Source organism: Mesoplodon bidens, assembly GCF_964165515.1.
Source record: "Mesoplodon bidens genome assembly, chromosome: 3".
Classification (NCBI taxonomy): domain Eukaryota; kingdom Metazoa; phylum Chordata; class Mammalia; order Artiodactyla; family Ziphiidae; genus Mesoplodon; species Mesoplodon bidens.
Window position 1 is genome coordinate 19,345,263 of NC_138178.1, and position 26,740 is coordinate 19,372,002.

The 26,740-nt window shown below is 45.5% G+C and overlaps 1 protein-coding gene and 1 pseudogene across 7 annotated transcripts in view; both read right to left on the bottom strand.

Annotated features, from left to right (window-relative positions):
- Positions 1 to 26,740, bottom strand: part of CAMK1D (calcium/calmodulin dependent protein kinase ID) — a 423,988-nt gene that overhangs the window by 21,907 nt on the left and 375,341 nt on the right. For all 6 annotated transcript variants that reach the window (XM_081229204.1, XM_081229202.1, XM_081229199.1 and 3 more), the window contains one exon: positions 11,996 to 12,071. In XM_081229204.1, coding sequence (XP_081085330.1) covers positions 11,996 to 12,071 — 76 coding nt within the window. The remainder of the gene's footprint in view (positions 1 to 11,995; positions 12,072 to 26,740) is intronic.
- Positions 1,421 to 2,855, bottom strand: LOC308614332 (adenosine 5'-monophosphoramidase HINT1-like; annotated as a pseudogene). Its single transcript has one exon. The product of its transcript is annotated as an adenosine 5'-monophosphoramidase HINT1-like (transcript).

Below are 26,740 nucleotides of genomic sequence, written 5' to 3' on the forward strand. Positions count from 1 at the left end.
GTGAGGGGAGCATCCAACAGCCAGGATGTTGTGTTAGGAGAAACACAGCCAAACTTTCAGCAGCTAAAATTAGTTCTCAAGAGTGATGGACCTGCACCAAGGGGTGCAGACATCCAGTCTGGAGGCGATTAACATGCGCACTAACTGATGGTTCTGAACCCCAGCGGATTTCCAGCTCGACATTTTTTTTTTTTTTTTTTTTTGCGGTACGCGGGCCTCTCACTGCTGTGGCCTCTCCCGTTGCGGAGCACAGGCTCCGGACACGCAGGCTCAGCGGCCATGGCTCACGGGCCCAGCCGCTCCGCGGCATGTGGGATCTTCCCGGACCGGGGCACGAACCCGTGTCCCCTGCATCGGCAGGCGGACTCCCAACCACTGTGCCACCAGGGAAGCCCCCAGCTTGACTTTTGCATCTAGACTTTGCTTTTTTTGTTGTGGGGCTCTTGCTCCCTCCCTCCCTCCTCCATCCCCCCAGCTTCCTTCTCTCTCACGTTCTGCTTGGGAAGCAGTTATGAATCTGTGCAGACTAACAGCCGCACTTGGGAGATGCCTTGGTACTTCCATCCTGTTGGCCTTGGCTTTATTTTATTTTTTTGGGTTATCTACCTGATTTATTAGCACTAGTTTGACGAAATCAATGGGAAAGTTAATATGCCTAAGGAAAGTAGACTCAACCCTCGTATATATAATACTAATGCTTCTCTCGTGATTACATGTTTAACAGTGGCACAAATCCCTCCAACACTCCTCCCCGGTCCCAGACCTTCCCTCATAAAAAAAGTCATAAAAATACGTAAAGCCATAAAGTATTAGGGGAAAATTTTTTTTTATAAATCCTCCTAGGGTGGGAAAGGCTCTTAAAAATATGAACTAAGGGGCCTCCCTGGTGGCGCAGTGGTTGAGAGTCCGCCTGCCGATGCAGGGGATACGGGTTCGTGCCCCGGTCTGGGAGGATCCCATATGCCGCGGAGCGGCTGGGCCCGTGAGCCATGGCCGATGGGCCTGCGCATCCGGAGCCTGTGCTCCGCAACGGGAGAGGCCACAACAGTGAGAGGCCCGCATACCGCAAAAAGAAAAAAAAAAAAAAAAAAAAAAATATGAACTAAGTTAAAAATTGATATATTAACTATATAAATATTTTAAACACCATAAATAATGTAAAAAAATGACAGTTGGAAAAAACTCACTTGTAAGACATATACAGCCAATTTCCCTAATCCACTCCCCCTAAATTTTTAAAATCATTAATAAGATTAAACATTTAGAGGAAAAACAATTTACAATAAAATGTGTCAACATCTACTAAAATGGTCTTAGGGATTAAAAATGGAAGGAACCCATAAACACAAAGAGAACGAGAGAAGAGACAAAGCAGGCAAGAAGTATTAAATAAATTTTAGAAGCTGGAAAGTGCCTACATGAAGGAAAGTAAAGAAGCAAAACTATTTGCCCTGTGCAAGCTTAGAGAGGCTAGGGTGCACAGAAAGACCAAAAAAAAAAAAATTTTGCTGTCAGCCTACATAGGAACTCAAACCCTGAGATCTCCCCCCAACTCTACATAGCCAGAGTCACGCATAACTTAAAAATTTTTGCTAGTGTACACATACACATTCACAACAATGAGTTTTCAATTTGGAGAGTTAATTCTAAATAATATATTTTCAAGTCTTTATAATCAATAGCGTTAGGTAACAAGGAAACACCACTGTATGGTTTCACATGGTCATCAAAGATTCTGTGACAAATCTACTCTCATCCCTTCCACACTACCCCAGTAGTCCAGGGGAAACATGTGAGCTGGACAAAAAGCATTTTTGTTACACCTACAACTGTCACTTTCTGGATCAATCACATCACATGCTCCTTTGTTCTTAGAAAATAAGAGAACTGGATTAGAAACTCTTCTCCTGGACTAATATTTTACCCTAAAAGGATATTTCAAAGCTAAAGCTAAATTTATGAAAATTTTAAAGTTGTCTTCAAAGATCAGTCACAGCATTACTGCCATGTACATATGCTGAGTCCTCCTTGGGGAGAAAAAACAAAAACCTCCCAAATTATGAACTCCACCTTCAAACATTCCAACAAATATTAAAAAAAAATAAGTCAAATAAGAATTCAGACCATGCAACAATGTCTTTTATTATGTATGGGTTTTTAAAATTATTTCTGCAATCTCTCCATACACAGGCAAAGAAAGTATTGTTTTGCGTATTGGAACTTGCAGACCTGATCACTGCATAGAGAAGGGAAAATTACCCCTACAACACGCTTACCCAGGAGGCCAATTCATCTGCCGACCTCCAAGAACATGGAGATGAACATGACAGACAGACTGTCCCCCATCTGAACCTTCATTCACCACCATTCGATAACACTTCTTCAGGCCCAGATCAGTAGCACATTTCTTGCCAAAAATCATTAAATGTCCAAGAAGACTTTCATCGTTATCTTCTGCCGAAGAAATCTGGGATCACCAGAAAATGTGTTGGTGCTTGAGGGGAAATGTCATGGAAAGCAAGACACTGGTCATCCTCATAAATGATTTTGGCTGGGATTTCCTTGTGAATGATCTTCCCGAAGATCGTGTTGCCACCAGGCCAGGCGGCCTGAGCCTTAGCGATCTCATCTGCCATCTCGGCCTCCCTCCCGCGCAGCCGGCCATGGAGAAGCTGGCCTAGGTTTTTTTTTTTTTTTTGCGGTACACGGGCCTCTCACTGTTGTGGCCTCTCCCGTTGCGGAGCACAGGCTCCGGACACGCAGGCTCAGCGGCCATGGCTCACGGGCCCAGCCGCTCCGCGGCATGTGGGATCTTCCCGGACCGGGGCACGAACCCGTGTCCCCTGCATCGGCAGGCGGACTCTCAACCACTGCGCCACCAGGGAAGCCCTGGCCTTGGCTTTTGATTGAACTTTTCACTTGTCCCCTGGCCTCCGATGGCTCTCTCCCAAGGCACTTCTGAGGATGATTAGAAACTGTTTTCATTCTCAGAGGTGCATCCCTGGAAGTGCACTGTGAGAGCACAGTAAGGTGATCGGAAGCCGGAAAGCGGTCTCGTGTGTTGCCCGACTCCGGTGCACCTGTACTTGGCACTGAACCATGGGCTCCCGGTCCTTCCATCTGAACCACCTCCACGAGTGTTTCCAGACTTGCTGGTGTGAACTGGTACCTCTCCCCTTCCCACCTCCATCTCTTCTCCTCCTGGGCACAAACCCTGCTCAGACTAAGTGCTCTGAATTCATGACTCTTGTTACTACAGCTCCTGGCAAGCTGGCCATTTCCCTCTCTGTGCCCCTTTTGGTTTTTTTTTTTTTTTGTGGTACGCGGGCCTCTCACTATTGTGGCCTCTCCCCTTGCGGAGCACAGGCTCCGGACACGCAGGCTCAGCGGCCATGGCTCACGGGCCCAGCCGCTCCGCGGCATGTGGGATCTTCCCGGACTGGGGCACGAACCTGTGTCCCCTGCATTGGCAGGCAGACTCTCAACCACTGCGCCACCAGGGAAGCCCCATCCCCCTTTTGGTTTTTTAACTATCTCTGTACTGCCTCCCTTCTGTCTCTCTGCTGCGGTGCTACATTCCAGACGGTAAATCTTTTAAAACATAATAAAAGCCTCTTTTGATTCCTTCATTTGCTCGGTGTGGTGCTAGACGAGTTCAACATCCTGATATTCAGAGATTATATTTTTCCTATTACTAAGTGTTGGTGATATTTATTTATTTATTGGCTGTGTTGGGTCTGCGTTGCTGCACGCGGGCTTTCTCTAGTTGCGACAAGCGGGGTCTACTCTTTGTTGTGGTGCGCGGGCTTCTCACTGTGGTGGCTTCTCTTGTTGCGGAGCACGGGCTCTAGGCGCACGGGCTTCAGTAGTTGTGGCTCACGGGCTCAGTAGTTGTGGCTTGTGGGCTCTAGAGCGCAGGCTCCGTAGTTGTGGCGCACAGGCTTAGTTGCTCCGCGGCATGTGGGATCTTCCCGGACAAGGGCTTGAACCCATGTCCCCTGCACTGGCAGGCGGATTCCTAACCACTGCGCCACCAGGGAAGTCCCAAGTGTTGGTAATATATAAGTTCAAAGCCGGATCAAACCTTCCAAATTATATTTTAAAAATTATGTCTCAAATTGAACGCGACATCTTTTATCAAACACAGTAAGCACATCATCTCCTTAGATAATTGGGTCTTGGAGGATAAACCATCGGCCTCCCTGGCCTGACAGCCTTGCCGATATCTGAAGACAGTCCTTCCAAGCCTAGATCACCGTACACCGCTTTTACGGAGCCTTCCTCAAGTCCCGGGCAGGGTTCACGTCTCTCCCCTGGGAACTCACCCTGCTCTTGCCTCCCACCTCCGTGACAGCCAGCAAGACTGGATTGTAAGTTATCTGCTTACTGTCTGTCACCACAGTAGCGACTCCGTGACAGCCAGCAAGACTGGATTGTAAGTTATCTGTTTACTGTCTGTCGCCACAGTAGCGACTCCATGGCCAGGCAGCAATGAATCCAGCACAGCAGCCCCATGAGATTGCCGGGCACATATTAGGATCAATAGATGTTAGTTAAGTGAATGAATGTCAATCCCCTGCCTTCCACTCTCCAGGCTAAATATCCCGATGCATTTAGATACTACTTAAATGACAGTTTCCAGGAGATGATGCTTTACCTGAAATGTTTTTCCATTTGGCCTGAGGCGGCACCATTCAGTGTGTAAAAGGAGCCATTCCCTTCCTGCTTCTCCCGCTGGGTGCCCTCTCTACCAGGGGCTTTGCGAAGACAAGGGCACAGATACGGGTGGATTCCACCCTCCGTGAGGTCACCGGCAGGAAGCTGCGCCCACCACCATGGAAGATGCAGAACTTCTTCACCTCAGTGACACAGCTTGTAAAATTTCCTCCACCACCCTGTGCCCGTCCCTGCACTCACTTTTTGAAACCAGGGAGTATTTTATGTTTGTCTCTTTCCTAAGGGTTAGAGGTGAACCAGCTGTCAACAGACAACCAACAGTCTTTCTTCCAAAGCAGCGAAGAGAGGGCCACAGGCCCATTAACAAAGCTGAAATATGGTCAAGCAGGACTTGTAAACAAAAGGCATTTAGGCAGCCACAGGATCCACTCAGTATAGACTACGGCGGGGGGCGGGGGGAGAACTGGGTATCTTTCTGAAAACCCTCAGAAAGCAGCCACACTGAAAAGCACTTGGCGAAGTAAAATCCGTGAACCTGTGAATTATGACCAACCATCAATGCCTGCTAAAACAAAAACGGTGAGGCTGGAATGACAAAGGAAGGGCGCAGGGCAGTGGCTGGTCTTCAAGAGCAGCCGGTGTACGAACTGTCTGCACGCACCACTCTGACCGGCCGATGCGCACACCTGTGCGCCCTGTCAGACATCACCTTTGGGAGAGAAGGGTGACCTGGAGCCCATGACAGCCTTGATAAAAACACCCAAGGCCATCCAACTCCATCCAACTCCACCCAACTCCACTGCTCTGATCCCTCATTCACTAAAGAAATTCCCCCTTTGAATTTGCTTTCTCCTGGAGCTTTTCTCCTGGAATTTGCTAGTTTGATGACGTGCATATCCTATGAACTCACAGGGCATGCATCTCATTATGATTTAATAAATGGACACTCTAATTGTGTCTTTTTTTTTTTTTTTAGTCTCTTTGGAGTCTGGCTAATGTGAATCAGTTCACTGGGATCATCTGAGCAAGATGAAGCAACAGATCTGATTTCGTTTCTAAACGTCTAAAGCCAGAGTTCAGACCGTGAACCCATGGTGGCCTGAATGCGGCTATGTGTCCTACTTTGCTGTAGCATATGAATATAAGATGACTGCTGCCTGCTGACGATGCGAGTTCATTATTCCTGTTAGTGCTAACCACCCTCATACTGAGAGTACTAGTAACAACCATCACAATACCCCAGGCTTGGATGTTCACTGGGGTTCAGTAATTACACCGCATTCTCTCCTGCTGAAGCTTGGGTTCATGCCGCCTCCCTGGGACATATGTATCCATAAAGAGGCAGCTGTCAGTGGTTGAAAGAATGGTGACTACCTCGGTGAGGAACGTCCATTGACTCAGAAAACGGACGTAGCATGTGGGTTAAGCATTCTTAGCTCCATTCTTACAAAGCTAATTATGCTCTGTACATGGGCCAATTTATTTCTGTGACCTAGTTTAAAAAACTGAACCATGTAGGAGGCCAGTCAAAAAGTAAGGGTGTGAGCGCTTCCCTGGTGGCGCAGTGGTTGAGAGTCCGTCTGCCGATGCAGGGGACACGGGTTCGTGCCCCGGTCTGGGAAGATCCCACATGCCGTGGAGCGGCTGGGCCCGTGAGCCATGGCCGCTGAGACTGCGTGTCCGGAGCCTGTGCTCCGCAACGGGAGAGGCCGCAACAGTGAGAGGCCTGCGTACCGCAAAAACAACAACAACAACAACAACAACAACAACAAAAAAAAAAGAAAGTAAGGGTGTGACCAAAAGTATTTGCCTGGGATTTCCTCTAGGCAGAGAGGTCACAGGTCACAGCATGGGTAAGTACCCTCAACACCCACGGAAAGTCCACCTTAACCATCCAGCCTGCCCTAATGCCCTAATCTCCTTAAGATCTCAGTTTTTATACCAGCAAACATTCACCGTGTTTCTCCACAACATGTTGTATCCCTGGGCAGAATGTAGGCAAGTGATCATTCAACAATCTCCTTGAATTTGTCAGTAGCAAGGCAGCCGACATGGAATCACAAGATCGAGTTTGGACAATGAGATGCTGATTCTCATCTTGAGTGGGGACCCTTATTTCCTTGGAACTTGGGCTATCTTGGCGGAGCCAACCTCATCAGCCTGGACACCAGCAGATTCATCACGGTGTCCAGCCCACTCCATCCCCAATCCTTCCCAGCAGCTTAGGCTACTCAGGCAAAGATGTGTTTTGCAGGTCCTGATCCCCAAAGGAAGATCCCTGGGCAGGGTAAGGACCTATCAAAAGGGTTTTAAGAACATGAGTCTCCTTGTTAGGAAAAAATATCTCTCCTGCCAAATGATGGATAACAGAAATGGATAACAGAATGTAGAGATCCGAAGAGAACCGATTCATCTAGGACCTGCACTGACAAAATGAAGAATGTTTGCACAGCACACGGAGAGGAGAAAATGCGGTGTCTGTCACAGCCACCGTTGCTGCAATCTGATATCTCAGTGTGACAGGTTTACCAAAGGAAAATAATACTGCTGAACCCCCCAAATGGCAGAGACTAATCTCTTTCCCATTACAGGTGATGTAAAGAATGAGGGGCTCTGCACGGATCCCCAGGGGATAGCTGGCTTCCCCTGTGTGCTTCCTATTGGTCACGACCCACTCAGCAGCCTTCCTCACCAGTCTTCAGATCAAGGATGGGATGGGAAGACCAGGCACAGTGAATCCGTGGGAAGTAGCCAGAGTCTGAGGCTGAGTGAGGTCCACGAGTTCTAGCATTTGACACTAGTTTAACCTGGAGCCAGCCTTGTGCTGGGAACACCAACCCGGCCAGAGCCTTTCACAGAATATTTTCGTCAGTCCTCAAACGTGCCTCAGGCACCCCTGTTCCTGTGCCTGCATCCCTCCCCTGGTTGGGATGCTATCCTCTAGCTTCTCTGCTTATGTTAGACTTTTCCAACCTTCTCGACATCATTGGAATAGTGGTGCCCCCTTCCTGAATACTCCCCTCCTCCTCAATGGTTGCTTCATCCTAGAAACTCCTAGAGCGGTACACAAGCCTTGCTGTCACTCAGTCTACTTAGGAAACAACTTGTCCCGCCATATACATCGTTAGTACTCTGATGAGAGGCATCATGTCTTTGTCATCTTGATTATCTTTAGCACCTACTGCAGTACCTGGAATAGAGAATGTACTCAAGAAATGCCAGTTGTTGACACTGATAATGGATGATTTTTTTTTTTCTTTTTGGTTGCACCGTGCAGCATGTGGAACTTCCCCAACCAGGGATCGAACTTGCGCCCCCTGCAGTGGAAGCGTGGGGTCTTAACCACTGGACCACCAAGGAAGCCCAATGATAATGATGAATTTGAGACCAGTGGTTCTCCAGGCATAGACCTATTATGTAGCAATTTATATCTAGGATTTGGCCTTTCACTCATAAGGATCTGAACATCCTGGAAGGTACAAATGAGACATCCAAAGTCCATTCATTCTCTGCTTGAGACTCTCAGAGCTCTGGAAGGCACCAAGGAAGACAAAAACCCAGGCTGCCATTTTGAAATCTGACACAATCATGAAATCAACCTGAGACTAATCCCTGGGGTAAAGCTACTGGTGACCAGGTAACCATCAAGTTTATGCTTATCAAGTTTGTACTTAAAATAGAAACAAAGAGATACAGTATTTCTTTGCTTGATGCTCTATATGACCCCAACCAAATATTGTATTGCACACTGCAATGATAAGGATTTGGATGTCCTACTGCTCAGATCATACCCAGATTTATATCTCCACACATGCTTACACTAGTCAGTGGGTATCCCAAAGGCGTCTCAAGTTCAACATGCCCAAAACTAAATTCTTGATCTCACCTACCCCCTAAACTTGTTCCTATACTAGCCATCTGGCCCAAACTTGGGTTTATCCTTGAAACATCCCTCTCCTTCATTCTTCACATTAGAAGTATATCCACCACTCCTCCTCCATTCCTGTCCCCCTGGTAGAAGCAAACATTACCACTCATCTGACCTAAGCCTCTGAACCAGTCTCCACACTCCACGTCTGCTCTGTCCAATCCCTTGTCCACAGAGTAGCCAGAATAACACTCGAGTGAAAATCAGATCACATCACACCTCTGGTCAACCCTTCTTTGGCTTCCCACTACACTTGGGTTAAAACCTAAGCTTTCTTCCAGATCTCTCCTTCCTCTGGCTCTTGCTGATATCTTCCTGTCTTGATACTCTAACCGTGTTGGCCTTCTGATATTTTCCTACCTATGGGCCATGGTGGACATGGTTCATTACCTACTGCAAATCCATTTCCTGCCTTCTTCCTCACTAGCAGAACTGTGATTTCACTCAAGGGTGCACTGCACTGTCATACAAATGTTTGATATCATTGTTATTATAAAGTGGGTGCCATGCCCAACCTAAAACATCCATGTTTTAAGGGGAATTTGCTGTAATACTTTCACTAAGCTTCTGTCAACCAAACCATTTACTATGGACTGACTTCTGTAATCCAAATTCATATGCTGAAACCCTACCCCCAACATGATGGTGTTTGGAGATGCTCCTTTGAGAGGTAATTAGGTTTAGATGAGGTCATGGGGGTGGGGCCCTCATGATGGAATTAGTGCCCTTATAAGAAGAGATACCAGAGAGCTTTCTCTCTCTCTCTCTCCCATGTGAGGACACAGCAAGAAGGTGGCCATCTGCAAGCCAGGAAGAGGGTTCTCACCAAGAACCAAACCAGCTGGCACCCTGACCTTGGACTTCCAGCCTCCAGAACTGTGAGAAATAAATGTCAGTTGGTTAAGCCACCCAGTCTGTGGTATTTTGTTAGAGCAGCAGGAGCTGACTAAGGCACCACTGCTTGGTTTTAAACAGCTTATCCCAATAATGCAGTACACACCTCCTCATAGGTGTACTGATATATCATACCCTGATGCCAAGACTTCAGGGAGATAATTATATACACAATTATAGAATACAAAGGGAATCTATAGACATTAGTGCAGATCAGAGCAGTGGTTCAAGATTCAGGACAGATGTAATGGAACAAATAAGCAGAAGGCCAGATGAGGGCTATTTTGTTTTGCTTAGCTCCATGGAAGATTTCTCTAGATAACACCTGCTTTGGTGCTTTGCTAGAAGGGGACTGGCTTATCATTCATTTCTCTAAGTCTTTCACAGTCAAGTTGGGTGAGGATAAGAATTTTAGTTGAGGGTTTAGGGAGCCAGGTAAATAACACAGGGCCCACGGCCAGTATCTGCTCACCCAGGACCCTCCAATATGGTATGCAAAATTGTGTGAGTGTGAATTTATTAGGGAAGAGGGTCCACAGCTTTCATTAGATTCTCAAAAGGGTCTGTAACCTACCTCCCCCCACAAAAAGGATGAAACTACTGCAGAATATGGCCAATGTGACTTGGAACTGAAAGCATTCTCTAGGTGCAGTGTGTTAGCTTTGCAGCTCAGATGAACCTGGCTTTTACCTAATTCCATAAGTGGGAGCACTACAGGCCAAATATATTATAAAGGATAAATTCTCCCGTGATAATGACAAGAATCTACAGGAGCTGTCAGCTATATCCTCACTCAACTGTAAATGCTGCCCAGTTGAATGTATGCTGTAGAAAGACCATTTGCCTCCCAAATAATGAGACAAAGCCAATACAGGGGGGACGTTTCCAGCATTCCCTGAGGATGCCACTGTCAGACCTTTCTCCCATCACAATCCCTCATAGCCTTTCGTTGTGTGCAGTGGGCTCCGTCGGTGAGAAAACATTGCCCTCCTTGGGGATGCTAACGAGGAGAAATTCATTTCCTATCAATTTCAGAAACTCATTGGCCTAAACCTATCCTGAAAGTATGTTCCATAGTAAGTGTTTGAAAATTATCACTACAAAAAGAAATTGTAGCTTAAAAAGTAACTTTACAGTGGACTTAAGCAAATCAAAACATAAAAACCAAAATTGATCATCCTAAAATAACTGCAACAAGCTTATGACTATGGCATTTCCTGGGTCATGGAGATAAGGCACCCGAGAAGAAATGAGGAATTTAAAGGCTAAATTTTGGTTTTTTATCACATTTTTCTTATTGTGATTTCTGTTGGACATGCCCTAATATTTTCATAGTGGTTTGTATCCCCAGCAAAGCCAAGGTGGTGCACAAAAAGATGCTCAACACATCACCAGCCGTAAGAGAAATGCAAATCGAACCCACAACAAGTTACCACTTCACACCTCTTAGGACGGCTATTACGAAAAAATGAAAAATAAGTGTTCGCAAGGATGTAGAGAAACTAGACCCTTGTGCTTCACTGTTGGTAATGTAAAATGGTGGTGTTGCTTTGGAAAACATTATGGCAGCTCTTCAAGTAGTTAAAGATAGAATTACCATATGATCCAGCAATTCCACTTCTGAGTATACACCCCAAAGCATTGAAAGCAGGACTCGAACAGATATTTGCACACCTGTGTTCATAACAGCCTTATTCACAATAGCCAAAAGGTGGAAACAACCCAAGTGTCCGTTGATGGATGAATGGATAAACAAAATGTAGTATATACACACAATGGAATATAATTCAGCCTCAAGAAAGAATGAAATTCTGACACATACTAACTACAATATAGATGAACCCTGAGGACATTATGCTAAGTGGAAAAAAAAAACAGACAAAAAAAGACAAATATCTTATGATTCCTCTTCCATGAGATACCTAGAGAAGGCAAATTCATAGAGACAGAAAGCAGAATGGTGGTTGCCAGGGGCTGGGGGGAACGAATGGGAGTTAGTATTTACTGGTTTTCAGTTTGGGAAGATGAAAAAGTTCTGGAGATGGATGGTGGTGATGGTTGTGCCATACTATGAATGTGCTTGATGCCATTGAATTGTACTCTTAAAAATGGTTAAGGAACTTCCCTGGTGGTGCAGTGGTTAAGAATCCGCCTGCCAATGCAGGGGACACGGGTTCGATCCCTGGTCCAGGAAGATCCCACATGCCGCGGAGCAACTAAGCCCGTGCACCACAACTACCAGGCCTGCGCTCTAGAGCCCGTGCTCTGCAACAAGAGAAACCACTGCAATGAGAAGCCCGTGCACCACAACGAAGAGTAGCCCCTGCTCGCTGCAACTAGAGAAAGCTTGCACACAGCAATGAAGACCCAACGTGGCCAAAAAAAAAAAAAAAAAAAAAAGGTTAAAATGGTGTACAAAATTAAATGTATCTTTTGTCACAATTTTTTTTTTTTAAAAAAAGGAAAAAAGAAGCCAAGGTGGCAAGCCATACTTACAAGATATAGGCAATCACCCCAATGGACCAGCAGTCGACAGCTTTGCTGTAGGGTTTCTGTGCGAGGACCTCGGGAGCTGTGAAACAACAGAGACACAAGCCTGACAATTTAAAGGACTAAGACATAAGGCGGGTTTTTTGCTTTTTGCTCTTTTTGTCTGCTACTTGGGCTGAACTTTCCGTGATTCTAGAAACTGAGTAGGCAGACACAATCTGATATATTTGTTGGCTTTTGTAACTAGACAAAAGGGGAGCGTTTGTGTGTGTGTACAACTGGAGGTTATCAATCAATCAATACATACTTGATAGGAGGTATTTTCTGTCAGTGCTGGGCTAAGCACTATAGCTCAGACCAGACTGAGAGAGAGGAGAGAATACTCAGTCTGGGGCCTGGGGTGTGATTCCCCTCAAATCAGTTCAAGGAAGCATTTCTGGCCCCTGTGTAGGGCCTTTCTAGGTGCTGTGGGGACAGGCAGGTGAAGCCCCTTCCCCCTGCCTTCATGGGGCTGACAGTCAAGATCAGACCTAAAACCTTCTCTCCAAGTCCTGCCTCAGGCCTGCTCCTGGTTCCTTCTCTAAGGTTTTGGGCGGCTTATCTGTCACTATACTGCCATTTTGTTTCCTCATCTGTGAAACAGGAAAAATGCTATTGAATCTCACTTCCTTGGTTCTAACCCACACTTCATCAAGCATCACCAGTCCAGGGCCTTGGTTTATTTTGTACTATTCCCATACTTCCTGTTCCTGGCTGTGGCTACTGCCCAGTGTTGGATACCCACCCAGTGTCTGGCACTCAGCAGGGTCTGCCATACATATTTGTGCAAAGGGTAAATAAACACAGGGAAGGAAGTAAACCTTCTTCACAAGTAAAACCTCCTTTTTATGCAAATACATCTGATTGAAGTGTCTAGGATAAACTTTGCAGAAAGTTTAAGAAAGTAGAGAAAGTAAAAATAGCTCTAGCTTACAAGGCACTTGTCAGGCTAAGCTGTGTGTTCTATGCGTTGGGGATGCGTTAACTCACCACAACCCTTCTTGGTGGAGAAGAGCTTAGTTATTATTCTTCTTCTTCCCAAGTTACAGGAGAGGGTGCACGGGGACTCAGAGATCAAGCCACTTATCCCCAGGATCCAGCTGCCAAGAGGCCTCTACCCAACTTAGTCTAACCCGAATTAAGTGCCTGTGTGATCTGGGTCTCGTCCTCGTCATTCATAAACATTTTCTACTGTAATCCTTTCAACAACTCTGACACTTAGCCATTATCTGCACCTGATCCATAAAGAAAATGAGCCTCAGAGATGTTCCTTTTCTGACGCCACATAGGAGATATAGACCAGTTGGGATCTGAACACAATTCAATCTCACCCTTGTCCCAGCTCTTTCCACTGGAATCTACTGACTGTTAAGGTGAGTCTTTCTTCAGTCTCTAAGCAAAGTCCTTTTGCAGAAAAATGAACAGGGAAACCCTCTCATCCTGTTGCAGATAAGCACCTTCCTGAGCAAGAAGAGGGAGGGACACAAACTCTTGCTGGATGTTTCTGGTTATGATGGTAAGAAATACAATCTACAGATGATCCCCAAATCTAATTTTAGGTTTCAGCCTCAATTCCTCCAAACTTCTGATCAGACTTTTTTTTTTTAATTTAATAAGAGCTAAATAAATACGTTTGTACAGCTTTGCTGTGTTTACCCTCAATGCAGTAGCAGAAACAGAGAGTGTTACAAAGCTGGGGAACTCACAAACTGGAGAAGTGGCCCTTAGATAATTGGGAGCTGGCTGAATCCATCCTTCCTCTTCCCCAGAACTGCTAAGAGCCTCTTTCTCAGATGCTTCTATTATGGCAACTGACAAAAGGGAGCCATTTCCCACAGCCAACGTCTTGCTGATTTAGGAGGTAGGTGCTCTCAGAGCTGATGTTTTGTTCTGAGCAGCCACACGAGCACAGGTGGTGGGAGGGGACTGGTTCTGCAAGGAGCATATTTCGGAGCCTCCAGGGCCATCCTCGTGGCCTGATGGAAAGTTCAAGAGAGGCAGAAAAGGCTCACAGAGCTACATCTGACCCAGCCCCTCCTCCCGGCACAGCTGACAGCGGGTATCAGGAATGCCGCATCAAGCAGGTGGGCAGAGGCCCTGGCTTCCATGTCACGGCATCTGCAGGGCTCTTTAGGGAGCTGGCGAGACAGCCTGGCCCAAATGCACCACGAAACCAGATGTCAGCTGACGAGGGGATAAGACCCGGCCCCTAGAAAGCAGGGTTGACTCCTAGGAAGAGCTAACCCTCCGTGTTCTCCTGACCACCTCTGTGGATGGGGCAGGAAGGATTCTTTAAAAAATAAATCCTCCTCCTCGTCATCATCTGTTAGAAAACAGCAAGTACTGGCCACCATACATTGTTCAGCAAACAAAGGAATAAAGAACACGGTTTCCCTCCTGAAATCCACACACGTGGTGGTACCTGCATATCAGGCGCTTTGCCTGCAGTCTGGCAAATGCTCCAGTGTTCTGGAGAATCGGGCAGTGCAGACTTGAAAAGCAAGTGGCTGATTTTTATGCAAGTCGGAGCTTGGATGTTACTTGGGATGTTTAGATTCTTGAAACCACAGATGCCACGAATTTTTTAAAATATGAGATTTTTGTTTAACTAGTAAACTTTATAACATCAAGTATATGCTTTTGTATAAAAAGACTTCTGATTTAGATCAACAGTATGGATGTTAGGGAAAAGTTCTAAATGATTAACAAATACCAGGGTATCTACATTGGTGGTGGAACTCTATGTACTTGTGCCAAACATGTCTTGTTCTCTTTGGTGTTGTGTCTTATCTGGGTCACAGCAACTGCAATGAAATATAAACATTTTTTAACCATTGGTGGCAGGTGAACCATTTGCCCTCTGGTGAGGTCCTTAATTGCACTTGAACCCAATCCAGAGAGTGAAGCCAGAAGTGTAACGTCATGGTACAAAAGACAAAGCAAACTGATTTGGAAATAAAATTCTCACCAACTTAAAATATTTTTTAAATTGTATGATGGCACACACATGAATGGCTTAAATTCTATTTTCCTTTGTGATATGATTCCTGGAAACAAATGTTCTTTGGGACATTGTTTGAACAAGCCCACCTAGCTTTAAATAGCTAACTTGTCATCTCATAGTAATTCTTGAAAAAAATAAATTCTCAGACAATATTCAAAACCCTCCTGACAATTTGATATGGTGAACAAATCATGAACCCCTGAGGTCAGGTGGGATATTTTCTCTCCCTCTGTCTGCGTCCTGCCGTTGGCGCTATTGTTTGGCCAACCTGTTGTACTTATCTGGTTTTTGGTCCTCCTTCCGTTCCCCTGATCCCTTTCAGCTGGAGTGCTGGGAGAATCCCCTTCTCTCTGATCTTTTCATAGACCCGTTTTCACTTTGAGAACCAGCCAAACTCCCTTGTGTTATCAATCTTATACCATTGGCAAGAATTCAGCTGTAATTCTAAAAAGTCACACCATCCAACTTACAAACTCTGGGACAACAAATGAGCTCCCAGGCTGAGGAAGCCCAGAGCACGGTCCATCCAGAGACTTGGAAAGTGATGAGGGTTCTCTGTGCCACCATCATCCCATCTCTCCCCCAGCACCAGCAGGAGATGCTGATTAAGAACTTCTTCACCACAGAGAAACAATTTTCTCTCCTAATCGTACCCAGCATAATTCATGTGTCGTGGGAGGTTGGCGGTGACTCTGGCCAACCCCACACCTTCTAACAGAGGGAGACTTTGAATCGAAATAACTTAATTGGAGCTATTGACAGAGAAAGCAGTCATTAAGAGGCACTGTGGCTTGTCAGTGATGCCATCAACCCCCAGGCAGAGCAGGAAAGGGCTCAGTTTCCTGGCACAGCCATAGCAGAAGGCAAAGACTCCAGTGGGGTGGGCATACACGTTCCTCCAGTGCACTTCAAGGCCTGGGCCCTCAGGGCTGTCAGTGGCTACCAGTGGCAGTAGAGAGACCCACCCACCCGGAAGTGCTCAAGGGACAGATCCAAGATAGGTGGCTGGTCCAACCTCCCGACTGCCTCTTAGGCTTGGCTGAAGTCAGCCTTTTAGGCCAGAAGGGAGTGGCATGATATATCTGAAGTGATGAAAGGGAAAAACCTACAACCAAGAATACTCTCCCCAGCAAGGCTCTCATTCAGTTTCGACAGAGAAATCAAAAGCTTTACAGACGAGCAAAGGCTAAGAGAATTCAGCACCACCAAACCAGTTTTACAACAAATGCTAAAGGAATTTTTCTAGGCGGGAAACACAAGAGAAGAAAAAGACCTACAAAAACAAACCAGAAACAGTTAAGAAAATGGCAGTAGAAACATCCATATCGACAATTACCTTAAATATAAATGGATTAAATGCTCCAACTAAAAGACACAGACTGGCTGAATGGATACAAAAACAAGACCCATATATATGCAGTCTACAAGAGCCCCACTTCAAACCTAGGGACACATACAGATTGAAAGTGAGGGATGGAACAAGATACTCCATGCAAATGGAAATCAAAAGAAAGCTGGGGTAGCAATACTCATATCAAACAAAATAGACTTTAAAATAAACACTGGGGCTTCCCTGGTGGCGCAGTGGTTGAGAGTCTGCCTGCCAGTGCAGGAGACACGGGTTCGTGCCCCAGTCCGGGAAGATCCCACGTGCTGCGGAGCAGCTGGGCCTGTGAGACATGGCCGCTGAGCCTGCACGTCTGGAGCCTGTGCTCCGCAACGGGAGAGGCCACAACAGTGAGAGGCCCACGTAACGCAAAAAAATAAATAAATAAAATAAAATAAACACTGTTACAAGAGACAAGGAAGGACACTATATAACGATCAAGGGATCAATCCAAGAAGATATAACAATTGTAAATATGTATGCATTCAACATAGGAGCACCTCAAGGCAAATGCTAAGAGCCATAATAGAAGTGGAGAGAACAAGGGTGGGGTGGAGGCAGCTCCACCTGGGTGACATGTGTTGGGCCATGACAGTTGGGTTCCCAGGTCTATTCATCAAAAACCTGTAACACACTAGCCTCTGGTAGGCTCCTACCATACCTTATCCATCCCTTTACTGCTGTGTGAATCACACTGTCAAGGTCCAGACTTCATGCTGCTGGAGAACATCTCTAGACTGTATTTTCAGGGCTTAGTACATTCTGGTTGTTCACCAAACGGTGATGCAACTGAACCCAACCTACTCAACACACACGCCATTATTTCTATAAGAAAATGTTTTCCAAACGTCAGACAACTGATTTACAAATAAACTTAGCTGCCTCAAATATTTTTGGTGAGTACCTACAGGAACAAAAAAATGAGAGGGTCACAAACAAATTCTGGATTGCAAGCAACTGTCATTTGGGAAGTCCCTGTATTAGGTACAAGTAAGATAAATTGCTGAATACATGCCCTATTTCTGACATGAATTTGGGAGATAAAAGAACCAGAATTAGCCCTAATTCTCTGTGGGTGTCTGTCATTCATGTTGCTCTCCTTTTAAAAGCTTTTCTCAAAGGGATCTCAGAGTTATTAGTTCTAGGGCTAAATGGCAGAAAAGATAGTCTGTTAAATGATCTCTCAGAACCTCCTTCCTGGTCAGATCTTGGGGACTATCAATTCAGGTTTTTTGAGGCTATTGCCAATAGAAACAGTATCCCATCAGCTTAATTTACCCCAGGCAATAGAAGTGATCTCCATATAAACCACACAGCCTCAGCAGAGCATCCCACGAGCTACTGGAGAGATCTGTGGACAGATGTTCCCTCCTCTGAGCCCCAGGCTTAACCCACGCTCTTTAGTGAAACAGTACATTCAAAATTTAAAATAATTGAATTTACTGCTGCGAGACTCACTACCAACCCACTGTGGAAAATTCCACTTGGTGGGAAACGTCTTCTATAAACCGAGCTGTTTTATATTGATTCAGAGCAGGGTTTTCTGGTAAAGGGAAGGACTCCAGAGATTTCAGAAAGAAAAAAAACAGAGAGAATTTCAGAAACTTTTCATGTTGTTTTTAAAACAACTAAGTTGCCCATTTTCCTTACTGAAAGAGAGAGAGGAAAAAAAGGCTTAACCAAGTGGAATTGGAAACGAGGACAGTGGCTTGTGGAGGTGGGGGCCACAGTCACCAGTCCTCAGGCTCTCATAAAACAGAAAAGGAATTTTCCCATTTCCTGCGTCCAAGGATGTGCTGAGAACCGTCTCTGCAGAGAGCGGGGAGAATGAGATCTCATCGTGTTACCACGTTCATGTTCAAGGTGATCTGTTCCCCTCCACGGATGTTTGAGGACCACTCCTCTTTGTACTTCAAATATGACCCCTTCCACTGGGAGAAGGGTGGGGACACAAGCAGGAGGGGCATCCCAGGGTGGCAGGAGCAGCCCTTGATGCTGGAAAAGGAGAGCTTGTGGTCCAGAACCATGGTGGTGGTGTTTCTCCTTATTCAATCATTTAATGGGCTGCATCTCACTTCAGGCACTGGCTTTATGGGTGACGAAAGCACACCTGGCCCCTGCCCTCATGGCACACCTGTTCTCCGGGGCGTTGAGGGTAGACACAAGCCACAGACGTAGTGCCAGCCTCGGCCACCCTCCTAAGGACGATGATCAGAGTCAGACAAGATCATGGCAAGATGGGAGAGGTGGTGTTGATTTTTAAGTTTAACTCAGTCGAAATCCAACCCTGAAAATACTGAACTTACTCTAAATAAACCTCAAAAATATCCAAGGAAAGAAAATATTACCTCCAATAGTCAAATGATGGGGAAGGTGCAAACAGAATGAGAAAGATACAGCCGGAGAAAGAAATCGCTGTGGCTAGTGGTGCTGTTAATAAGTATATGCACGTTGTTCATGTCGTTTTCCAAGAATAAAGTAATAGGCGTAAAGATGAAAGAGTAGGAGAGGTCTGAAGGATGTGAAATGGTTGCCGGGATTTAGGTTCTTGTGACTTAAAATGACTTTAGTTGTCTGGATTTAAGAAGTTTTAAATAGTTGGGCACATTGGCTTTTCAGTGAAAGAAACCTAGGCTCCACCACTTACCACATGTGTGGACTTGGGTAAGTCCCTTAATCTTTCTCAGCCTCCATTTTGTTCATCTGTAAGATGGGAACATTAATAGAGCCCAACTCTGAGGATTGTTATGAGGCTTAAAGGAAATAAGCAGCACATATGTATGGGTACAATTGGTAGTTGTTATGTAAGGAGGAAAAGTTGGAAAGATCATAGGAGCAAAAAGAATGTAGGTTTTATTACTCTCTAGAATTAAGGCTGACCGGATTCTTGATATCATCTGGTACTTTCCTTAGACTCTAGCGTAACATAGAATGATTCATAAATGAAGATTTCCACCCTTTTGATGAAAACCCTCAGAAGTCAGGACAGAGCTGGGCCCACACGCGATGCAAGGGCAGGTCAGGAGAACTTGAATCTTAGAGTTGGAAGGAGCCAGTTGGTCCCTTTGTTCATCTAGTTCTTGATCCTTGTGGTCACTTCATCACCAACACATTTACATCATCATCCCCGCTTGGTCCAGGCACCAGCCTAGACACGGCAACAGGAGCAGGTTGTTCATCATGGTTGACAGACAGTGCTGTGGGCATCAGGACCATCTGTCCTGATATTAGAGATCCATGTCATGGCCGAGGACCTCTGGCTGTGCGTGGCCCCTTCGTGGCTCTGCATTTATTGAAGGGAGAGGCTGTGCTCCTTCCACATTTCCTCTCCCTGCCCTGCCCCCCTCCTTCCCCCAGCCCCACCCTCTCCTACCTCCAGGCCAGGTGTCATCAAGATTCCCATCCCCATTGTCCTGAGCTCTCCCCATCCTTTAAGTAGCTACAAGGGTGCAATGCCCAGTTCTAACCAGTTCTTGTTTTCATTGGCCCCAATTATAATTCTTTTTTAAAGGGGTGTTTAAAGATTATTCTGGAAGACTGGTTATAAAAATGGGTATATCCTAATTTTCTCCCTAATTCTTTTTCTTTTTAAATTAAGTATAGTTGATTTACAGTGTTGTGTTCGTTTCTGGTGTACAGCAAAATGATTCAGTAATATGAAAAAGAATATATATATATATATATTCTTTTTCATATTCTTCTCCATTATGGTTTATTATAGGATATTGAATATAGTTTCCTGAGCTATACAGTAGGACCTTGTTGTATATCTATTTTATATGTAATAATTTGTATCTGCTAATCCCAAACTCCTAATTTATCCCTCCCCACCCCCTTTCCCCTCTGGTAACTATAAGTTTGTTTTCTATGTCTGAGTCTGTTCCTGTTTTATAAATAAGTTCATTTGTGTCATACTGTAGATTCTACATATAGGTGACATAATATGGTATTTATCTTTGTCTGGCTTACTTCACTTAGTATGATAATCTCTAGGTTTATCCACGTTGCTGCAAATGGCATTATTTCATTCTTTTTCATGGCTGAGTTATAGTCCATTGTGCGTGTGTGCGTGTGTGTGTGTGTGTGTGTGTGTGTGTGTATGTCACACCTTCTTTAACCATTCATCTGTCGATGGACATTTAGGGTTGCTTCCATGCCTTGGCTACTGTAAACAGTGCTGCTATGAACACTGGGGTGCATTCCCTAATTCTCTGGAGTGTGTAAAACTGCTGACATCTGTGCCACCTGCTGAAACAGAGCTGACAAGACACTCAGATCAGCACCTCTACCTGTCTTTGAACAAGCTTCTGTCTTTGAAAATGAACTTGAAACTTCTAACTTACTATGTAGCCTATGATGTCAGCAGACAGACACGCAGGCAGATGGGCAACCTGCCAGCCTGCAGCTTAGTCTAAGGTTCATCTGTTGACCCTGCTGGCTGGCCTCGCCTCCCTGAGGAGGCCACAGAGAAAGGCATTTGACTTGAACTTGATGCATGCCATGGTGGGGAGGAAAAGGCTCTGAGACACGAAAGCCAGTCATGGTCAGAGGTAGTGGAGTCTTCTTTTAATATCATGGCTTTTCCCAAGTTGCTCATGAAAGGAGGTCAGGAGGCCTAGGGGTCAGGGGGCCTGGATTCAAGTTCCACTCTGCTGGGCAGGCCGGCAACATGATAGCATCTTTACAGGAAGGAGCCTAAGAGAGGAGTAGGTGGTCTAATGGGAGAGCACCGAACTTCCCTGCGAGTTTTAAAATCAGGCTGTACACCTGTAGACTGGTGCTAGCATCTGTCACCTCTGACCCAGCACTGAATCAGAGGACAGAATTAGAGGCTGGGCTCTGCACCAGTGTACCTCGAATTCATCATCTTTCTGTGTCTCAGTTTCCTGTCTTGAAGGGCACCTGCCAGTCTGTCCCCGTGTTAGGCCTTCATGGAAAAGAATCTGTGCTCACCCGTAGAGCTGCAGGTGTCCCCTCATTCTAAGGCATACAGTTGTCCCTCAGCATCTGTGGGGATGGGGGTCCAGGACCCTCTGTGGACACCAAAATCGGTGGATGCTGAAGTCCCATATGTAAAAAAATGGCATAGTATTTGCATATTACCTACGACATCCTCCTGCGCACTTTACCTCTAGATGACCCGTAACACTTAACACAGTGTTAACGCTGGGTAAGTCGTTGCCGGTAAGCAGTAAATTCAAGTTTTGTTTCTTGGAGCTTTCTGGCAATTTTTCAAAAATATTTTTGATCTGCAGTTGGTTGAATCCGAGGATGTGGAACCCGTGGATCCAGATGGCCAACTGTACCGTTAGGGATTTGTGTCCAAGGACACTTGATCCAAGTTTTCCTGTCCCTGAGGGATTTCCACAGGTAGTGAGAAGGGACATAGCTCCTCTGCTGGAGGATAAGTGGATAGTCTTAAACCAAACTGTAATATAGTTCCAAAGAGTTAGTGACACTGCGTGTCATCATGGTGGTGAAAAGGATGTCACTGAAACAGTGGGAGATGCACACTACTATGTATAATAGATAACCAACCAGGACCTACTGTATAGCACAGGGAACTCTACTCAATATCTTGTAATAATCTATAAGGGAACAGAGTCTGAAAAAGAATAGATATATACATATATGTCTACATAGATATAGATATGTATAACTGAATCACTTTGCTGTATGCCTGAAAGTAACACAACATTGTAAAAAAAAAAAAAAAAAAAAAACAGTGGGAGAGAAAGAGGACCTTTCTACCCAGCAGTGGACTGTTCAGAGATGGTAAATAAAATTCTAAAGATCAAGGAAAGTAAGATTCAGGCATAGAGCTCAGAGGAGCATCCAGTCTCAGTAAGAGCTGCATTACAATGAGGAGGTGGTACTGAACGGGCTAACTCAGATCTGCTTCCCGCTAGTAGAATTTTCAGCAGGAGGGGTATTGAAAAAGAAAAAAAAAATGTGCTGAGGGGCTTTACCGTGAGCATCTTAATAAGCAGATGTTGCTTCACCTAGGTTTAGAGGATTGCAATCTGGATTGTTGGCAAATGAAAACACAGCTGAGATACAGAATCATTCCTCACCGGTGGTTTGTCTTCAGCCTGACGCTGCGGAAGAGGAGCAGAAACTTCTTGAGACAACTCTGTTCTCTTTCTGGGGGTTATAGGTTCCTTAGCTCTTTCTCACCCTCCCCCAAAGCTGTAATTTACTAAAAATGCATCGCAGATGAGCAGCTCACTTGGATTTTCCTAGTAGCTTCTTGAATTTTACCACAGGCATGAAGAGTCCCCATTAAAGCACCATCCTGGTTTCTCATTACCAGTCTGATGGGAGCTAGGTTACTATTCAAATGCTGCCGAAGCCAAAATGTGGCTGATGGGTGGTGGGGAGAGACTGAGGAACGGGAAGGGAGTGGAAAACGGAGGGGCAGCTGGTTTCTGGTGTTTTCAAATGTGGGAGAGACCTGGAACTCAATGCTACAGCGGAAGAAAAATGTTCTGAGTAAGGCATTTTAGAGCAATGTGGCAACGGATAACCCTGTAATGTGTTCCTTGCAGGTTGTCCCAGGATTCCACCTCCGCCCTAAAGGGTTTGTGAACCGCAACCGGATGGTGACTCTGCACTGAAGCCCTCTTCACTTCTGAAATCTGATGAGCTACACTTCAACATGAAGAAGACTGTTACAGTCATTCCAGTGTTTGGGTTTATAATCATTAAAAGAAAAAAAAAAGAGTGAGTTACAAAATGCTGCAGTGCTTCTTTCCTCTCTGCCACCGCAAAATGGTACCAGTTTAGAAACCATGAAACTCCATCCCAGGATTCAAGTACTGAGAGAGGAGCCGTCAGGAGTTCCAGAAGGATGGAGAGTGCTTTACAAAGAGTTTTAAGAGGGATTAGTGGGCTGGGGGCTCTTCCAGGGCAGGGCTGGGTTTACTTGGCACACGTTCTGATCATGAGCTTCTGCCCTCGGCCATATTCAGTATGTCAAGGCTAATACCAGGCCCTACAAGCCTCCCCACGTGGGGAGGCCCTGTTCTCTCTGACAAATGGGGTCTGGCTGCAAGCGCCCAGTGTGATGAAACGGTCGCTGCTGGTTGTCACTGAGTAGCTGCTGAGAGAGAAGGAACGAGAAAGTTCTGATGTGGGTCCTCCGCCTACTCAGCTGTGCCCTGTGTGACAATTCATCAGTTACATAAAATCCTGTTTCAATGCTAACAGTCTGAGAGGGTGAGAACAATGATGTAATGCTCAGAGCCGTGTACTAAAATACAGTATTTAAGTGAACACCAAATAAAAACCGAGCTCTTTGGGAGAAAATGACCACACAGAAGAGTGAAGATTAAAGCAGCAGGAACAAAGGATCTATGAGGAAAGATAAAAGGAACTGCGTGACTTAGCCTGCTCAGGAGAACAGAGATGGATGACGTCAGCTTAACTGAGTTTTTTCTTGTCTGTTCTGAGTGAAGATGGGAAAAAAATGACAGTCAATATCCTTGACACGCGAATATTTATACACTTAAAGGATACGAAGTCACACATCTGTAGACATACAGAATAGCAGAACCAGAAAAAAATCATGGAGGTCAACGCATAAGCAGCTTTTGGCCGGAAAATACTCTGCGGGAAAGAGCTCTTTGCAGAAGGCGCCCCTTTGCCTTGTCACTAACCTTAAACCAGGCACCTCATGCTCTACTCATCTCCAGCCCGATCACATCTTTCATATCTTTTGATCACACAATACTTTGCCTAAGTTCTTGGTTCTTTCATAGACCAGAGAAGTAGGAATGAAAAGTAAGTAACTGCGAGATGACCAGATCTCTTCCTTAGCTTCCCTTCAGGAATCTTGCAAACTGTGTGAACAGGTGGGGTCTAAAGAAAGATCATGAGGACTCGAACAGCCTGCACCCAGCCTGCACACAGTGGGGATGGCGACAACTCTGACCCCCTACCTCAAAGATTCACTGAGATTACTTCGCTGTTTCCCTTTAAAAGCTTTCATGGTGGGGTTCCCTGGTGGCGCAGTGGTTGAGAATCTGCCTGCCAATGCAGGCGACACGGGTTCGAGCCCTGATCTGGGAAGATCCCACATGCTGCGGAGCAACTAGGCCCGTGAGCCACAACTACTGAGCCTGCACGTCTGGAGCCTGTGCTCCGCAACAAGAGAGGCCGTGATAGTGAGAGGCCCACGCACCGCGATGAAGAGTGGCCCCCGCTCGCCGCAACTAGAGAAAACCCTCGCACAGAAACGAAGACCCAACACAGAATAAATAAATAAATAAATAAATAAACTCCTACTCCCAACATCTAAAAAAAAAAAAAAAAAAAGCTGTCATGGTGGAGCAGAATCTTGGGAGGCAGTTTTGGGGGGACGCTGAGTCTACCATCTCCCCAGATTGCTGGCATTCTGATTAAAGGCAACCTTCCTTTCTGTCAACATTTGTGAGTATTGGTTTTGTAAGTGGTAAAAGCAGCAGGACCCGATTTGATGACTAATCAGTTCAGCACGCTTATTTGAAGTACGAGAAACTGAGAACCCAAGAGTTTAAGGGAAGGGCTCAGGCCTTCCTTGCATCTAAGCAATGGTAGAGATAGAATCTCACAGTCAAGACCCACTGTTGTGACTGCTACCAACTACAGGCTCGGTGGCTCTGAGAACAGTCCCTCATCCCAACACGGAGCCCTGGTTCCTGGAACCCCTGGTTTTCAAGGTCTCATCCTAACCTCGAGCCCCTTATCAAGCTTTAAAAATGCGATGGTCCCATGAATTAAAAGTATTCCTTTAATGGTGAAAAAATATGCTGAGAATGTTGAACCAACTGTTCTCCATTTCCACTTAGAAGAGAACACAACGAAACTTGTTTGAACTATTTTAGACAAGTTAAGCCAGGGTTAGACCAAAGACTTCGGCAATGTCTATGCAGGCAACTAAGCTGCGAGAAGAAATGGGAATGCCTCCTTCTTCACAGTTTAAGTAATATAACAATGAGCCACCTTCTAAAGAACCAAGATGTAGCTCTGCTTATAAACACAATGATGGATCAGACAGAAATGCACCTTCCTATTTTTGAGGAACATCCAATAATGGAAGAGTGGTTTCCAGTATGCACTCCAAATGGAATACTGCAAAGGGATGGATCATCACTCAAAAAGGCTCGATGAAAAAAGAAAGTCTCATGTAGCTCAAAGGCAAACATCACGAAGCAGTTAGGAGTCTTGCCACCCAGCACTACCCCAGCCTTCTTGCCCTTTTTAAAAGTGAAGTTTGCAATCCCTGAATAAGAAAGACTATTCTTTGGAAGAGCACAGGCTTGCCCTCCTCTGGTGAGGCACTGTGGCACTTAATCTAGAGACAAAGGTTCAAAGTTCTTTTAAAAGAGTTTAATTTTCCCACAGAATCTGAGAAATCACATCAGTGTGCAAATAGCAACATCGAGAAATAAAACAACAGGCTTTCTTCTACAGAATAGAAGTACATTTGTCATCTTGTAGTGTCTTATCAATTACATGACAGAAATGGGTGCTTTCTGTGACTTACGGTTCCTATTTAGTGATTCAAGAGAGCCCGTCTGGATATCTGAATTAATGCAGTGGAGCAAGTTGCATAAATGATTTTACAAACTTTCTCAGCTCTGACTTTCATCTCTTATTGGCGATGCCAAGGGGAATGTTATATCTGACTCAATTAAATGGATTCTAAATCCAGGTAAATACCACATTAACGGTCACCATGTTACCCTGAGGAGCTGACTGCCACCAGACGGCCTTATCATTTCTCCTAAATTCTCTCCAAGAACTTATTTATGCATGCCCTCCCTCCCCAAGTGAGTCTGCTCATTTCCCCCAGGCCCTACATACCAGAAGCCATTCATGATCTTGGACCTTTGTTCTCCTGCCTTGCCTGCATCCGTAAGCCCTTCCTCTTGGCCCGAGTTCCACCCTTCCTTCAAATCTTGCCTCCTCTGTGAGTTTTCCCCTGCTGGTTCTAGCCCTTACTGATCCGTCTCTCGCCTGTATTTTTTTTTTTTTTTTTTTTTTTGCGGTATGCGGGCCTCTCACTGTTGTGGCCTCTCCCGTTGTGGAGCACAGGCTCCGGATGCGCAGGCCCAGCAGCCATGGCCCACGGGCCCAGCCGCTCCGCGGCATGTGGGATCCTCCCAGACCAGGGCACGAACCCGTGTCCCCTGCATCGGCAGGCGGACTCTCAACCACTGCGCCACCAGGGAAGCCCTCGCCTGTATTTTTGAGGCTGCTTCTGAACTACGTCAGTTACTTCATACTGCAGACATGATACCTTATATGGATCCGTATCACCCACTGGCCATACTGTATT